Source organism: Protopterus annectens, chromosome 10.part0 (genome assembly GCF_019279795.1).
Source record: "Protopterus annectens isolate FY-2018-M chromosome 10.part0, PAN1.0, whole genome shotgun sequence".
Lineage (NCBI taxonomy): Eukaryota > Metazoa > Chordata > Ceratodontiformes > Protopteridae > Protopterus > Protopterus annectens.
This window is the reverse complement of record NC_056744.1, coordinates 1,257,218,097-1,257,236,799: the sequence shown is the minus strand read 5'-3', so window position 1 is coordinate 1,257,236,799 and position 18,703 is coordinate 1,257,218,097. Positions and strand designations below refer to the sequence as shown.

The window sequence follows — 18,703 nt, the reverse complement described above, 5'->3', positions numbered from 1 at the left end:
ATTTTCCAAAGTTTTTTATATGTATATTTAAAGTACAAAGGTTTTTAGTGTTTTAGTGTCTATGTCTTTAAAATTGTGGGAGAATAATTGATTGTGTCATTGCATATAAAGGGTGTTGACTTGGAGCAATGTAATTTCTTCTGTTTCTTGTTCTGAGGAAGTCCCCGAGGTGTATACTGGGGAAGAAAGTGCTTAACAATAAAGAAAAAAATAAAAACAAAGTGAAAAGCACTCAAATGTCACCAATAAGTCCAGAAAGGAGTGCAATGAGCCAAAACAGGAAACCCAGCGAATAATATCCACTCGATTTATTAAACAAAAACACCGACAGATATCAATAGATATCTGAGTGATAAATACTGATCTGGAAAACAACCACTGACTACTACAACTGCTGCAACTCAACTCATCTCAACTATTAACAAGTGCAACTAATGCAGAACCTGCTTTTTATAGCAGCATTTTTTAAAAGTCAGAGAAAGCTATTATGAGAATTCTATGAAAATTCTACTCTCTAATTATATACTTTTGAAAAGTAAACAAAAACAGCTGCTGTGGTGATTCCATTCCTTTCAGCTCTGGTACACAATGACATCATTCTAGGTTAGCTGACTGGCACAACCTGCCTTCAGAATTCTTTTTAAAAGGCATGTACATTTAGAAGCCAGCAGGACCTGTTTGATTCAAACATCTTACACAAATCAAAGAAGCAATCAAAAACACAAACTTATTTACAAAATTATAGCCACATTAGTCAGACTGACATTTATAACACAGTGTAAGTTAGAATTATTTACTATTTACAAGTATTAACAAAACTGTAGCCAGACATGATAGCACAGATAACAATATCTGATATCCTCACAGACATCTTTTTTTGGTCAGATTTTTATCAAGGGTATATCCTGAAAATCCAGTCTGCATATATTCTATCATTATGAGACTGATCACTGAATATAATGTTATTTCTGTATATGAAGATGTAAAAGTATACTCCAGTTTAAAGATCCAGACTTTCTAATGAACTGAATTATGGGAAAAGGGCTGCCCTAGCAGAACATGTGGCAATGTTAGAAACTTTTACTCCAAAACTCTTAACTTACATCATAATATAAACAATATTCATTACCCAAAGTGTTACCAATAAATGGAATGCTTGTTCCTTGAAATTTTTATTGGTGTAACACCTTAGTATCCTTCCAAGTTAAGTCATAATGTTTAGACAGGAGCACATACATTTGCCCTAGAGACTTGTAGCCTGGCCCTTATCATGAAATTGCATAAATTTACTGACTATACTTCATGGCTTGGCTATATATGTTTGTATATTTTTAAACAAGAAACATCCTTATTAAACTAGCACTTATGACATCAGCAATCATACCTTTATATACATGAAAACAAACCACATTGACATATTTTCATTTCCAAACTCTGTACATCACTTGTAATCTATCCAGTCACTGTCATTCAAACATAACAATGCTCATTCAATTCCTGCCTTCCCTTAAACCTCATTCCTCTGCCAAAACATTATTCTGCATGTATTGTTCCCACAGTTCCCATTTTTCTATATAATTTGCTCCTACCCTTGTGTAAAGATCCCACTTCCTGTTGTTTTATCTCTGTTACAATATTCACTACTTCTAGTACAGTTAGTTTAGACTTTGCTTTCCATTTTCTAGTAATTGCTGTTTTGGAAGCCACTAGAATTAAACTCAGAAAAGCCTTCCTTTGTCTGAACAATTCCTATTCTGTATCATAGCTAAAAAATGTTTTCTGAGTTACACCAATTTGCTCATCCAATGTTTATGTTAGAGTAGTCTGCAGGAACTTTTTAAAGTCTGCCAACTCATTACACTTCCAGAAAATATCTTTACAGTTACCTCTTTCTTCCTGACCACACCTCCAATGTTTGCTATCTACCTGAGGAAAAATTATTTAGAGTTTGCGTGGGGTGTAAAATACCTATGTAAACACTGCCTATTATTGACACATGAACCTATATTTTTGCCACTCAGTTCTGTCAATACGGAATAGCTTGCTCACAGTTTTTTAACTACATGCTATTAAGATGTGTAATAAAACTGGTGAATTTGTTCAGCATTAGTTCTTAGTTGTACTATATTTGGTAGCTGAAGGAAAGCAATTGATTTTGATAAGTGAATATCTCAGCAATATGCAACCTGGTTCACTTTTAATGTTTATGAACAAACAGTTTAGCAGAAGTCTACATGCACGGAGGGATGTTGTGCATATTACATATATGTGAAGTATATGTTATTGATATAATACAAAATAATACAATATGTATAATATTAATAAATGGGTAAGATTGGACTCTGTTAATGTACATGGATGTTTTATGTGACTTTATAGTGAAATGCTACATATATTAAAATGATAAGGCAATAAGGTTTAGAATATAACAAAGTAATGTTAATAATAATTCATTAATAGACGCTTTTGTGCTGCTGTAGTATGTTTTATCTATACAGGCTTTTTTTATGGTACTGATTAAAGGGACTATTAGTCAAATCATTTCTTTTCAGATTTAATTACCTCTGCATACTTTGCTCGGTCAGTTTGTTTTTTGTCTACACTTAAGGAATATCAAAAGTCATTTAATTAGAGTATTCTTTTAGTAGTGTTTCACTTAATTATGTTGCAATACGAGTATTTTATTAATTTAAAAATAATGTTTGGCAGTATTTTTTTAATAATAAACAGTAATAATTGTGTAACATTTTAAGATGCAGGGCATTTAGTGTAGTATTCACCAATGAACCTATGAACCTTTAAGAATGTTAGCAAATTTCTTAAGTTTTTCTGATTTTATTTATTTAATATTTGATTATAAAGAAATGCAAAACAATAAAGGATGCAAAATAAATCTGGTGCAAGAGAATATGTCTGTCGCATTCTAAATATTATCACTCTATACTTTTTTCTGTAGACTATTATGTATAAGAAAATTTTACTGCTGCATATGAAGGTGTAAAAACATACTTTATAGTATCATAAGAAGGTAACAGAATTAAAATAATAGAGGCGTAAGGTGGTTGTAATTGTTTATATTTGAAACATTTAACTGTATATATGGGGATGTAAAATCATACCTTATTGCATGATATGAAAGTAACATAAAAATATGAAATGCAGTCATGCGATAGTTATAATTCTTTGTATTTCTATTAGAACACTGCACTGGTGTACACCTGTTGTGTCCCATTTGGATGACTAACACATGCTATTCAACTTATTTGCAGAATTTGTTACCTCAGTCATATAAGCTCAGTGCTAGCAACCATGTAATGGATCCAAAAATGCCTGCACATTTTTTCGTTTTTTTTTTTTTTTTTAACTACTTCCTATAATTCTTAGAGAAAGAAACAGAGTGGAGAATTTATTTAACTTTGCTGCTTTTATTATATTTCTGGCAGAATCATTGTATATTACATAGTGAAATGATACATTTTTTATGTGATGCCCATCTGTGTAGTGCACAACAAAAACAATATCAGTTACTGTTTGTACAACACATATTGGAGTTTGTGTATTATTGCTTCATTGCACTCATTTGCCTAATGCACTCTAACTGTAGCACTGCTTTATGCAATGGGCAGATTACAGAATGGATGGAGAAATTAATGTTTCCAAGCATATTTCTGATAGTATTTTTAATGTTATGCCGATAGTACCACTAATTTGGGAAGGATATATTATAACAAACATATTACAGTTGAATAATAACTATTTTACTTTTAGCCAATATACACTGATAATGTCAGTGCTTTGTACATTACACAACTTTGTACAGTAAAGATGACTACAAAATGGATAGGATAATACAGCTCTCTTTCTGTGGTTCTGAGATTATAGTTTCATACTACATTGAAAAAACTTGAAAAGACACAAAATCACTGGAAAATTAAAAAACTGCTCCAAACCAAGTCCGTGTCTTTTGGTCTTGGTTTGCAGCAGTTTCATACTACATTGGTAACAGCACTGCACTGTACATTGCATATTGTAAAGAACTTATTGTTGTTCTGTGATGCCCATAACCCCAAAATACACTAACAGAAGCATGTTTACTGCAAAACATACATTTTTAGAGTAAATACAGCTACATAACAGATGAGGAATACAATTTCCAGCTCCAGATCTGACAGCATGCTAATGTTATTTTAACAATAACAATGCTTTGTGATGCATATATTATACTGAATGCAGAGAAAGGATGGGGAGATATATTTTTTTCCTGCAGCTTTAATAATATATTTTAATATTGCATTAGCGCTTCGGCATTTTAGTTGATTTGATTTGTTAATCAGGCAGGGGTTGTGGTGAGCTGATTCTAACTACAAAACGCTGAATAATTATTGTCAGAACCATAGTGCTGAGAGACTGTAGTGTTAACAGGGTCTATATTATAAAATCAACTGCTTAGCTTGTTGAACACCCAAACATCGACAGCTAAACAGCGAAAGCTTAAAACCGCGAACGGCCACTTCTGCAAACTTTTTCCTAGAGAAAAACTTTTCTTGGCCATCAGACACTAAAACAAACTTTTAAACTCTAATTAAGTGGGGGGCTTCGACTACCACACCCCCAAGTGGGGGCTGTGCTCCCCACACACCCCCTAACTAAATATACCAACTCCAAGATTGCTGTACATTGGGGAAAAAGGCAAATTGCTGATAACAGCCAAGCAATTTTTTTCCCTATAAAAAAATTTGCAGAACTGGCCATTCGCAGTTTTAAGCTTTCGCTGTTTAGCTGTTGATATGTCGGTGTTCGACAAGCTAAACTTTTGCTGTACTAATATAGACCCAAGTTAACAGTGGCTGCCAGAACCACAACACAGAGAAACAAAACACAATACAGAAAAACAGTACAAAGAACAATGTTAAGACAATTATATTACAATAATAATATATGGTAACAGATAACTAATTTAATGTATGCATTGCATTAACTAATGGGCAATACCTGGAAATGATAAATTGTGACCATTGTACTCCCCCAGTAAACAAATGTAAAATAAAAATAAAGTCACATGTTGACTAATCATTAGGAAAAAAATGCAATTTAATGTTTTTTTAACCTTTAGAGTGGAACAGGGCAATAATAAGACTGATTCTGTAATACATGAAAAGAGAATTCCACAGAAGCAGTATTTATATATTTGTAATGCTATGGGTACATTTTGCAAACTGACCATTGGCAGTTCTAAAGAAGAGGTGTTCATTCCATTGACTTTCAGGAACAATGATGAAAGAACTAATATCAAGATGATGGCCTTGTACAAGTCCTTAAGTCAAGGAACACACTTTAATTGAATTTATAGCTGTTAAAATGGATGGGTAGGTAGGTCACATAACTGAGGATAAGTGTTGATAGTATTTTGACATAGTGGTAGCACCTTACTCTCCCTCCCATGACAGTTCTCACCTTATATAAAACCATCTTCTTATGACAATATACATTTCCTAAATCAGAAGTTAAGAACTGGGGGAGGCTTTAACCTTTTCTGAAGGTGTCCCTATCCTAATGCAGACTATTACATCTGATTTGAAAGGGCCCACCGACAATGTGATTTGGAGGAAAGTCTGTTGTAAAGTAGAATGAGCCTCTGAAAACCCTTGGTCAAATTTGGGTGAAATTTCCATTTTGGCTTTTAGAGGATAAAATCTCTCTAAAAGGCATGACATTACTGACTTACTATAGGTCCAGCTGGGCATGGTCAAGATCGTGACTATGTCCTTTATGTTCTAGAAGAAATTGCCAGAAGAGTGGATGAAAGAAGTAAACACATATGTGTATGGGTCTACTACCGTACATCAAAATTACACTATTTCAAAATATGATAGTAGTGTCCCACTAACGCGAAAGTGCACTTTCGCGAAAGTCATTATGTCGAACGGGACATTTCCTGCACTGTGGTGTGGTAGTGATGGACCTTAGGGTTAGGGCTTGGGTTAAGGATAGTGGATAGCTAGTACGGTTATCCACTATCCTTAACCCAAGCCCTAACCCTAAGGTCAGTGACTACCACACCACAGTACAGGAAATAGGTCTGTAACTACTGCTCAGTGGAGGAAATACAGTTTCCTGCACTGTGGTGCGGTAGTCACGGACCTTAGGGTTAGGGCTTGGTTTAAGGATAGTGCATAGCTAGTAGGGCTATCTACTATCTTTAACCCAAGTCCTAACCCTAAGGTCCATAACTACTGCACCACAGTACAGGAAATAGGTCTGTAACTACTGCTCAGTTGAGGAAATACAATTTCCTGCACTGTGGTGCAGTAGTCACAGACCATAGGGATAGGGCTTGGGTTAAGGATAGTGGATTGCCCTACTAGCTATCCATTATCCATAACCCAAGCCCTAACCCTTCGTTTGTTCTAGTGACTTTCGCGAAAGTGCATTTCGTTGAAGTTCACTTTCGCATTAGTGGGATACTACTATCGTATTTTGAAATAGTGTAATTTCAATATACGGTAGTAGACCCATCTATATATATATATATATATATATATATATATATATATATATATATATACACACACACACACACACACACACACACACACACACACACACACACCCAGGGTCACTATGGAATATTGAAATTCCACAATCCTGAGACTCTAAATCCCGAGGACCAGAATCTCGAGATTGTAGAATCTCAAAAGTAGTGACTGGGGATTGCCGTACAGTGCAGAACAGGAACTTTGCTGTTCACTCCACTGTAGTGCGATCTCTGAGTTGGTATATTTAAGTTGCAGGGGGTGTGGGGGGCTTGCTCCCCTGTATACGGTTAGAATAGTTTGTTGGATGTTTTAGTTTTTTTTTAATGTTCGAGATTCTGCATTCTCGAGATTCTGTTTCTTGGGATTTACAGTCTCGGGATTGTGGAATTTCGGTATTCCGTAGTGATCCCATATACACATATTCATAAAAATAAACCATACAAGATGCAGAATGAGAGGGATACACTTATGAATGATTATCGCTGTATCTTTGTGCTCTTTTGCTATAATCCGTTACTGAAAAGTAAATGTATATACCAGATATATCAGCATTTATGTATGTATTCAAATATAAGAAGTTATTTAAATAGTTTTAATATTATCTGTTTTATTTCTTGTTTTCTCCCTCTTTTCTTCTTTGTTGATATGATGTGTAACTTTGTGGAGTTGTAATTTATTTGCAATAATTGTACTGATTCATAAACATTTCAGGAAATCTGTTTTGTTCAAAAAAAGCTGGTCTACTGTGATACAACCATATCACCATCAGGCTTGATTGGGGTATGATAAACAAGATCCAGTCATTGCAGTAAACAATAGAAATAACTTTCTGACAGCCATCAGTCACCTCTCAGCCAGCTGGCATATTCTTTTTCACTTCACCTGAGGTGAGGGCTGGCTGAGAGGTGCTGTCATGTACGCAACCATCATGCGTTTCTTTCATTTGCCCTTATTCCCACTACAAACACCCAATAACAAGCTGCAGAGATCAGTTTGCCATGAGTTTCACAAGGTTATATCACTCATTTCCACACAGCCCCTCAAAACTGCACTGCCCAAATTGGAGTCAGTGCTCCCATGAGGTCTGTGGTGCCACTGTGGATTGTACCATTAGACTGAGAACCCCTGGCATGCACCCCAACATTTTACCCCAAACAGAGATGAGATTACAATGTTACATCACTCCTCTCTACTCTCTGCCAGCTCGAGCAGAATGATGGCACTGGAAGGCCTTTTTTTGGTTTTAGAATGTGGTGAAGATTGAGGAGATGTTAGCTACTGACAATATGGTTGTCAGGTAGGCTAGGATGTCAGGTCATTATCAGAAATTAAATTACAGTTTACTATGAATTCCAAATACTGCAGGGCTATGGAATACAATAAACTAGGGGTCCAATTACAGGCACAGAAATGATGGGTGACACTACTCACAGCAGTGTTAATTTTACATTTATTTTATGTATGTAGCAGTCTTTGGGGGACATGATCAGCCAATCACAATCACTTTTTAATGTATAATGGTCTTTAAAAGCTAGAATTGCATTTGCAGTCAAACTTGTGCACTGTCTGTGGTTACATTGTAGCAAGCAGTCTGCTAGAGTTTAAAACTTTTCCTTTTTTTAAACTAAAACCTGTTGTAGCACACCATGCAGAGTATAAATTGTAGCAACATTTTGCTATATTGCAGCCAGCTGTTTACCACCGTCTAAGTAAAAAAAAAAAAAAAAAAAAAAAAAAAACAATGATTTTTTTTAAAGTAAAACCTAAGGGTTACAATACTCTGTGCAGAGTATAAATTGTAGCAACTGCTTACTACACTTTCAAAAGAGGGATGGCAGTATGGAATCGAGATGGGACCTGCTTGGCTCTTGCATTTCAGGAGCCCCAGGTACCTGATCAAAGACTTTTCTTTTTTTTTTTTGGATTCATAGAGAGGTATGCATCTGGCCACCAGGTTAGTGAGCCAATTGAAGAAGGATTATCTTCTCTCTCTCTCTCTTTTTTATGGTAAAATGTGAGGCTGGAGGCAGAGCACAAAGAAAAGACCTGATTGGCAGACTTTGTGTGTGTGTGTGTGTGTGTGTGTGTGTGTGTATGTATATATTTTTGTCTGCATATATATATATATATATATATATATATATATATATATATATATATATATGAACACAGGCTGAACTGCAAACCACCAGTACTACATTTCATTAATGGAGATTCTATACTTCATTATGTACAGACAGCTTAGAACTGTAGAAGGAGGGGCAAGGAAGATTCATAAATGAATACTTTGCTAGCTCTTAAAACTGTCACATGTTCTGAGCAAGCCACTTGTACTTGGTTTTACAGCATATTCAGGTTTAGCCAGGTTAACAATATTTACTGAGTAAATGCTACCAGCTACTGTGCCTTGAGGAAAGAATAAAAATCTATCTCATTCTATGTGTTTCACAAGTTTGCAATATGTACTGCACAATTTATTATTAGATATCCTATTTTAAAATAATAAACACACTAACACAAGGATAAAGGCTATGAAACATCTTACTGTGTTGTTTTGATATAATCTGAAAATATGAAATAAATGTGTAATAGCATATGGGTAGAGGCTAAAAATATGCTTACTATGTTGATGTGATTTAAAGTGAGCATATAATTAAAGTAATAAGCATGAAAAGTGACATGTTTTTGACAATCTATGATTAAAGAAAACATGACTGAAGTGGACAATTTTAGGACATTGCTGGGGTGCACTGCTAAGTAATCCCTACTGCCCTTTAATAATTCTTTAAGTAAGGGTCACTTACCAATGGAGTGATTATGTTCACTTGTGTCAATAAGCTGCAGAGCCACTCTTGTCCTTGTATGGACTCCCCATGCCTCTCCATCAAAGGCCAAATAGATAATGACCGATGTCGTCACCACAGGATGGTCAAAACATACCTGTGAATGACATCACAGAATCAAACCTTGAAGACTTTTTTTTATAAAACCTGATTTAACACTATAATGGCTGTTGACAGTCACATAGATTGAAATTTAATATAAATCATAACGCAAGTTGTCATATAGATTTTTTCTAATATAAATGTTGAAATAACAAAATGAGCACAGAATTATGGCAAAAGCTAGTTTCTACATGAAGATATGATACAGAATGCTTAATTTAAATAAGAAAACCAAGCTGAGAATGCATTCATTTCCTCAACAAAGCAGTACATGAATGAATGAACCTAATTAAATGTGCTATCTTTAGCGACACTAAACCACTTTCAATATCTTGAAATCAGGAATCATTTTTTTCATCTTGTCTTCTTTCTAGACCCTTATCATCTGCCTTTATATCATTCTTTGACATCACCCTTATAGCTCTCCTATTGACCAGAGCATTCCACATAACTCCGCTGCAGTCTTTTCCCCAGTGGAAATTTGCTTTGTGGAGTCTCCATGTCCTCATTCTTAGTGGTAAGAGATGGCCACTGGCAAGGCATTAGCAGGTTTGATTTTTTTTCTTTTCTGCATATAGTGTTCCACTTGTTGCCAAACAATTGTGTTTTAATGCCATGCTGTCACTGAACCCTAATGCATCTGCACACTTTTGCAAACCTGCAGTACTTTTGGAGCATGCTGGCAGGCCTTAAATGGCTCCCACAGCCTGTTAATTGAGCTTATGAAGCCGCAGTTTCACATTTTCGTGAAAGAGATAGTGCCAGTGAGAGGAGCAGACATGTATTTTCACATGGATGGAAGTGCTGTGAAGTTACCTGCTTACTGCAGTCTCTCTTTGACTAATACTTCTTGTACTCAGACCACTAATCAAATCCGCATTATCTGGGGTACGGTCAGACCTTAACCATCTGTACCCTGAAGATGACTTAATTTGAATTGAATTAGCCTACTTCTTTGTTCCAGTAACTTGATGTTTGTTTGGCATTCTTCCTTATTTTTCATTGCTTCCTTCTGCCTAGCTAAAACCTTGTCTTTGTCAATTTATAAAAAATAATCCATCCAGCACTGTCTTGTCTTTTTCCTTCCTAACCCCACCTCCAAGATTATGACAGGTACAACCTAGTCCCTCCTTCATGGGCAAGAATTTGTTCAATTCATGGCTGGCTGATTTCTTGATGTCTGTGTTGTATACCGAATGGAAGGGAAATGTTTATACATTACATCTTTCATTATTTCATTTTCATCTGTCTGCAATAAAAACTTGATAATATAGCTATCATGATAATGAATGAGTGCAGGGTTATACAGGTAAGATGATTGACACTACAGACAGCAAGACTCATGAAGGAACAATTTAGATGTAAAAAGCTAACTGCAAAGTTAACCCCATGGTGCTGCAAGTTGCATGAATCCTAACGCATTTAGGGGAAGATGTTAAGAATAAACACATATTCACAACACAAAAGCTGGCACTTCCATGTAAATACAGTGAGATTCACAAAGCAATTTTCTATCTTACCTTTTGCCTGCAGCACCTTCATCTACCAGTCCTAAATATTTCCATTGGTTCTTGTACTGAATTATTCCTTTTAATGCCCAAATGTATATTTCACTCCTCATCATTATCACTCTTAATTTGTAATGGGAAAGTGAGTGGTAAGCCATACCAGCCAGAATTCACCAAGCATCCTAGTGCTTCAGTAGGTAGCCACAATTGAGAAGGGGATCTCACTAAAGGTCATTATGTAACCTCAAGGATTACAGATTACTGTTAGCTCCTTTGTTGGCTGCTCAGATACCTATATAGAAGAATAATGGGAAAACCTATAACCTTTCCACTTATCAGAATAAGTTATAGGATCAAAGAATCATAGGTAGTTAATAGGCATGCAGTCCAGGAGACCACTGAGGAGCCTATCCTAAATTCTCAGTTGCACCAATGTACTGTATGGTTAAGTGGTTTGCTCAAGTTCACACCATGGGCAAATGAAGGAGGAAAGATTCAAACCTGAAACCTTGGCGCAGGAAGTAGCTCAATGACAATTCAGAGCTTTAGTTAGAAAGCCCAATGAATTACCAGGTGAGAACTCATTGCAGCGAAAGCCAGTGATACTTTTCACATTCAGAGTATTTTCTTGTTTTCCCATGGCTATGCAACATGTCGTGTGGTTACAAAAGTCAGGGGAGGTTGTGGGTACACAACACCCGTTACGCCAAAGGACATTTTTTATTATTATTATTTTTTAAGGAAGAAGTTATTTTAATAATTATAGGACACAAAGAGTTGGCACTTAATAATTCATTAGAAAACCAAGTTATTCTTTTTCTTTTTCATATAAATGTGTCCTGTATCAGACTGCAAGGAATCTCCTTGAGTAAACACAAATTATAACATAAATTCTAAAGAAACCGTACTGGTCTAATCAGTGTCTAAAATATTCCCACCAAATTGACATGAAGTGTTTCTCTTTCCCTATTCAAATGTAACTTGAATGAATGAAATGGGTAATAGTAAATTCACCCTTGGTTTAGTAACAATAGCCTTGAAGGATAGGGGAAATATAATTACCCCAACATATACTTCCTCAGCCCATCTCTGGCAATTCACATTGCAAACTGTAAGAGCTTAAAATTACTATGGGAATGCTAAGCATGCCTTCTAAAGAGCTTTATAGATCAATAGCCTAGTAAGTACCAATGAACCTGTGAATCTGTGAAGGGGAGTTATGTAGTATTAACCTTGTTGGTCACTCTTGTTTTTCAAGTAATGATTGATTCTGTCAGCTCACATAACTCCTATGTTTGGGGGATGATGCAGCATTAATTCACAGGTGGTATGGTTTGGTCATAAGGGTGAGGTGATTAAACCCTCTTGGTAAACCCTGCATTACCTACCCCAGAATTTGGTAGGCTATTATTTTATTGTGGTATTATTTAAAAAAGGAATACTTTATTTTAGTTATGTTTTAAATGCCAGTGCACAGTTTGCATTAGAAGAATTATTGTAGAATTTCATACCAAATCAGGGGCTAAATTCATCATTTCTGTATTTTTTAATAAAAAATGATTCACTTGTATTTATTGATGCCTTTGTATGTTCATTCATTACTTGACATTCAGAGTGATAACTGGTCATGGATGGCTTTGTTGTGTACTGTGCACTTGTGAGCTCATTCTGCTTGTAGGCTTCCATAGGACATCATGTTAAAGAAGCAAGTATCACTAGGATTTGTATGCACTAATCAGCTTTTCGGTAAATCAACATTTCAGAAAACGTTAAAAAAAGTGGAATTCAAGTAATACATACATCTGTTTGGTATGATTTTTTGTTGTTTAACTGTTGTTTCACGCCTTTAACAGCTGGGGTGGAAGGACAGATTGGTAGATTATTTTTTTCTGAACAACCATGCATTTTTTTTGCATTTAAATTACTTTTTAGTTTACAATATCAGTTACCTTCTGTTTCAGAACCACTGAAGGGGAAAGTTGCTGAATGTGAAGTGGGGGTGTTTATTTTAATACTGTCTTTAAAATATCTCCCTGACAACATAAAGTGTTGTAACTGGTATATAACTTTAAACTTCCACTTTCACGATACATTCCACATAAAGCTGCAACATGGTGATCAAGAACAAAGTTAATGGTGAAAGATTTTACAGTCATGTAGGAGAGCTCACATATATCTAAGATAAAAGGGCCTTAAGTAGTTGTCAGCCTGAGATATCTTGAGCAGTGACATGGCAAAAGAATTATGACAATGCGCAGCTTCGCATGTTATATTTGCACTTTCTGATCAATTTTGCATTTTACTTCCATAACAGTCTTCGCACTACTTGTAAGATGCAATATAAAGATATTGGAATAACTAGTATGGATACTTTAATATGTCCATCAGGACTGAAAGGCAAAAGTAGAATTGTGTCAGCATACCTACAGTGAAAGTAGATCATCAGATAATAGGATCATTATTGCAGAAATTACAAGTCTGACTAGGATTATCCATTAGAAGCCCCTCAGCCCAATCTTATTTGGAAGATGGAAATTCATGTAAGCATGAGGACTTGAGCCATGGGCAGTAGAAGGTGCCCATCTAGAAATAGAAAGAGCATGCATCTCATATGCGATCACTCTTCTTTGTCTGAATCAGAAAAGAAAGAGATCAAGAGAACTGCACCTAACGAATTATCTTAACGAGGGCCCAAAGGTTTAACACCTCTTGCTATAGATCCCAACGTCTAGAATAAGCTCCCATTTTTTGTCACACAATATAGCTTCTAAAAAGCCAAACTTGATGAATGGGTAAGATCCATAAACTCACTATCAGCAAACACCATTATAGGCAGGAGGAAGCAAGGAGTGGGACTTGCAGTGGTTAGGTTCCTAAATGTCAAACCTATGAACCTATACCTAAATTATAGAAGCACATTGTTAGGCAACAAGAATTTTCCGTGAATTCAGTCCAAAATATGTTCTGTAATAAAATCTAAAAAGTATGTGTCATTTGCCCCTCTCTAACATAGATGACAAGCAGGCAGGGTAGTTTGTTTAGATGCTTTATTACATAAAAACACTTCAGGATTGATAGCAGCATCATAAAATATAAATTAACCGATTAACAGACAGACCTTACAAACATACATGCTTACATCTCAACAGCTAACTACAAAATGGCAGTCAGGCTCAAACGTGCTCAGTATTTAAAAACTTGTGCAAGCCCTTGGATAGCTTCTTAAAGGTACATACACACACATTGATCTACATTCTCCTCTTAAAAATTGCCCTTAGCAGGAAACAACATTGGAGTTAGACATGTTCAAATCTCATAGATCAATACATATTCTAATGTCATCTGAGCTTTTCTTATGAGCTGCCACCATGGAAGATACCCATTCAGTTGGAGTAGATGAACCAACTGGAGAAATCACACCCTGTTGCACCATTTTATCTAGTTCGATATTGACTCTGTCCTGCATGGCTATTTGAACTTTTCAAGATGGCCTGATAACTGGACTGACATCTAGGTCTAACTTCATGGAGTACACAACTGGACCCTAGTTTGTCTTCAAAACGATCAGCATAGGTAAACTGGACTGACATTTAGGTCTAACTTTATGGAGTACACAACTGGATGCTAGTTTGTCTTCAAAATGATCAGCATATGTAGAAAAAATATGTTGGGTGAAATTACAGTAGTGATCTACAAAGCTAACCTCATGGACTTCCTTATTAAATGACAGCAGTCTCATTTTCAAACTGTCACTGAGCCCTAATAATGACTGGACATGCCTCTTGGCCACATAAAATAATATATAACACCTCCCAGCAGAGTAACATGAAAGCACTACTGAGCCTTCGGTTTGAATTTCTTCACCACCATAAGCAACAAGCTTCACACACTTTGCCAAATCAAGCCTTTCACCATGACATGCTCTAGTAAATGCTACTGCTGACATAACACTGCACTTGAAACCTATGTCAGCTTTGAACTCTATGTTTTTTCCATTTATCTGAACAACACAGAATACTTCATTCTTTGCCCTTAAATCTACTGCATTGACTGTTTCAAAAGCACTGACACACCATCAGCATAAAGATTAGGGTTCCAGCTTTCTAATTGATCAACTGTGGACCTTTTGGTTTACAAAACCTTTTGAAATGATTCCACCTATTGCATTTGTGGCATTGCTGACCAATATATAAACCTTTTTCCCTCTTAGATTCATGATTTCCACCACAATTAACACAGTTGGCAATGAAGCTGGGTGAAGGCCCATACTTTGAGTTTGCTGACTCACTCTTGTGCTTCACTGAGACTGTGCAAACTCTGGAACTTGCTGGAAATCTTTGGGGTGTACCAGTGAGTACTGCTGGGGCTGCAGCTTGTGCCATGTGCTTGGGCCTTTTTTAACCATGTGCTGCATACTATCTACATGAGCTTTGTCACTGTGCCTTCTAAAGCTATTCTCATTTGCAAGCATATTTGCATGCTTTTCTGTGAGCTTGTATATATGACAAATCTCAGTGGCCTTATTTAAAGTTAACTCACTGTCACAAAGCAAAATCTTTCTCATGGCATCATTTTTAATACCACATACAAGTCTGTATTTTATCAGCTCATCCCTTAAATTACCAAATTTGCACATTTTAACCTTATTCCTCACGTCAGTTATATATGCTGCAAAAGTTTCACCAGGCTTTTGATCCCTTGTATAAAATAAGTGCCCTTCCATTGTAATATTTGTCTGGGGGTTACACATTTCTATAAATTTCCATTGTAAGCACTCACGGTCCTCCCTTGACTCAGCTGGTACAACAATATGATGTTTTCCCCCTCTCCTGCAAAGATAACAGGTGCATACACAAATGAACATTCCCTTTCAATGGCTTCTGACCCAGCTAAATTAAGTTAAATAAATGCTTTTGTACAGTCATCTTTATCAGAAAATGCAGTCTGTATGAAAATGTCATACTCTTGCTCAAACACTTTAGAGTTCTCTGCAACTTTATTGTGAAACACAAGTGCACTGGTTTTTCAAAATCTGTCTGCCATGCCCACAAAGTATGTACAAACAAACTGTTCTGTGAGCTTGTAATAACATTCAAATGCACAATAAACTCTTCAGAATACTGTACTTTGGAGAAATATGCTCTGAAATGGCTGTATTTTGTGAAATAACTTTACTGTATACGTGAACACTTTTTACAATTCTTATAACTCAGATAACTTTAATCAATACAAAAAATATGTGCTTAGCAAAAATGCAGTCGTGTCCTCTTATTTTATTTGCGTTATGCAATTCAGACTTTATTTCAAACATTTTCCATAGTAATTTGTTTATTTTTATCAATATCAGACATATTATTTGAATATCGTTTAGAGCATTCTGTATGCCTCATTTCATATTTTAAAACAACACAACAACTACCACTGAAGGTCGACTTAGTCCAACAAAGAAAAAATATCTCAAGCGCTGGTTGCATAAACAGTATCACTTCCCATAAATACACCCAAAAGCACGGGCCATTGAAGCAAGCACTTTTATTATACAGAACATAGGTTAAGCGCTTTCATCTACTCATGGTAGACTTCATCAGAACACTGAATTCATTACTAACCTTGGTTAAATAACAATTCACTTCATATACTGAGCCAGTGGACATAGCTAACCTGTTGACTGACAGGTTTTGTGAAAACTTCACTCCCCTTTCCCCAACATATGTACCCCATCAGATCTCTACCACCTGTCACCTACCCTGTACCTGTAAAGAGCAGGTCATAAAGGCCCTCTCTAAGGCCAAAAATACAGCATCTATGGGACCTGAAAACATCCCAGGTTGTGCCCTACATGGACTCAACTAATTAGCAACATCACTGGGTACTCTTTTCAACCATAGTTTAAGCACAGACTTTTTCTCAGCTGAATGGAAAACACACAAAGGTGGTGCTTCCACTGACCCTAGGAACTATAGACATATTAGCCTGACTAGCCTTATCTGCAAGGCCATGGAGTGAATCATCATGGACCTTATCAACAAAGATATAGGTAATCTCCAATCACTTGATCCTACTCAGTATGGATTTGTTAAAGAGAGATCATGCCTGTTAAACCTGGTGGACTTCTTTGAGACAGTCTCCAAGGTCCTGGATGAGAGGAAATCTGTGCATACAGCCTACCTAGATTTAGCCAAGGTGTTTGACACTATCCCCCACTCAGGGATCATTGACAAACTCACCCAGCAAGGTATCAACCCTTATATCATTAGATGGGTCACTAACTGGCTCACTGATAGAACACATATAGTCAAAATAACCAGTGGTGTTCCACAGGGGTCAGTCTTGGGACCTCTACTTTTTGGAATCTATTTCTCCGAAGTACAAGCAAAAACTAAATGTCTGTGCCTGACAAAGTTTGCTGATGACTGCAAACTGTGAGTGGTCATTGAATCTCCAAATGATGTCAACATCCTACAAGAGGGACTTACACAAACAAATGATTGGTGCCAAAGTCATGGCCTTAAACTCAATGCAAAAAAAATGTATTATTTCCCTTTTGGTAAGAGCGATGTTCCTGCTAAATACAACATCAATAGCAACACCTTAAGTATGCACTCAGTGGTGAGAGACCTGGAAACGCAGGTTGACAGCAATCTTACCTTTGATCACCATGTCTCAACAGTGGTAAGAAAGGCATTCTATATTACTCATCTCATAAATAAGGGCACTGCCTTAAAAAAAAGCAGTTATACCCTTCCTGTACTCTTCCCTCATCAGGCCAATAATTGAGTAAGATGCCCCTTTTGGTATGTACCTTTCCAGGCACCTGCAGTAACTGCAGAAACCACAAAGGTTCCTCACAAGGAAAAATTCAATGTCTTCAGCATCTGTCCTATGTGGATCATCTGAAATCACTGTCACTTTATTCTGTTTCATACAGACTACTCAGAGATGATCTTTGCCTTGCATATTAGACAATCTCTGACCCTGTTTTACTGGAAATGCTGCATAAGCGCAAGTCAAATGATACACAGACTACTCGCTCTAAAGACCTTAATCTGGTATGTGACATTAATAGATCCTGCTAGAGGGACAGATTTGTCTCCCAAAGGTCACCACACCTTTGGGACAGACTCCCACTTCATTTCAAACAGATCCCCTCACTGGCCCTCTTCAAACGCAATCTGGATGATTTGTATGGGTAAACATAAATTCACCATGGGGAATCCACCTGTATCCCTCTTGGACATGGGTTTTAGGTGCTAATCATGGAAATAAGGGTATAACTTTGCTAGGCTTGTAAAGGCCCTAGGGCTATTAGCCTAGTAAGTTCCTATGATCCTATTAGTTTATACAGCTCATAATTACAGTTTAATTACTTAGCAATGCTTTAAAGTTTAACATATTAAACACCAATATTAGTTTCTTTAGATTTTTGATTTATTTATTAGCTGTCTTATTATATAAATCATTAGACAGCTGTTTTTGAGGTAGACTATTAAGAGATGACTGCTGAGCATGATAATTTTATTTAGTGTTAGCGTAATGTTAACAGAGATCGTACTGTCTTTTATGGTTTTATTGTCTGCTGTAGTCATGTTTGCTATCATTTCGGGAGGGATTTTTAATGATAATAGCTATTAGCATAAAAGTGACCAGTTTTGTAAACTTTGTAGTATGATAGTTAACTGATAGCACCAACTATTAGTTTCATCGGCAAAGTACA

General features: G+C 36.3%; 1 protein-coding gene across 1 annotated transcript in view; it reads right to left on the bottom strand.

The window, feature by feature from the left end:
* Positions 1-18,703, bottom strand: part of PAPPA2 (pappalysin 2) — a 2,663,723-nt gene that overhangs the window by 1,060,436 nt on the left and 1,584,584 nt on the right. Inside the window, exon 12 of the mRNA XM_044085971.1 lies at positions 9,341-9,476. Coding sequence (XP_043941906.1) covers positions 9,341-9,476 — 136 coding nt within the window. The remainder of the gene's footprint in view (positions 1-9,340; positions 9,477-18,703) is intronic.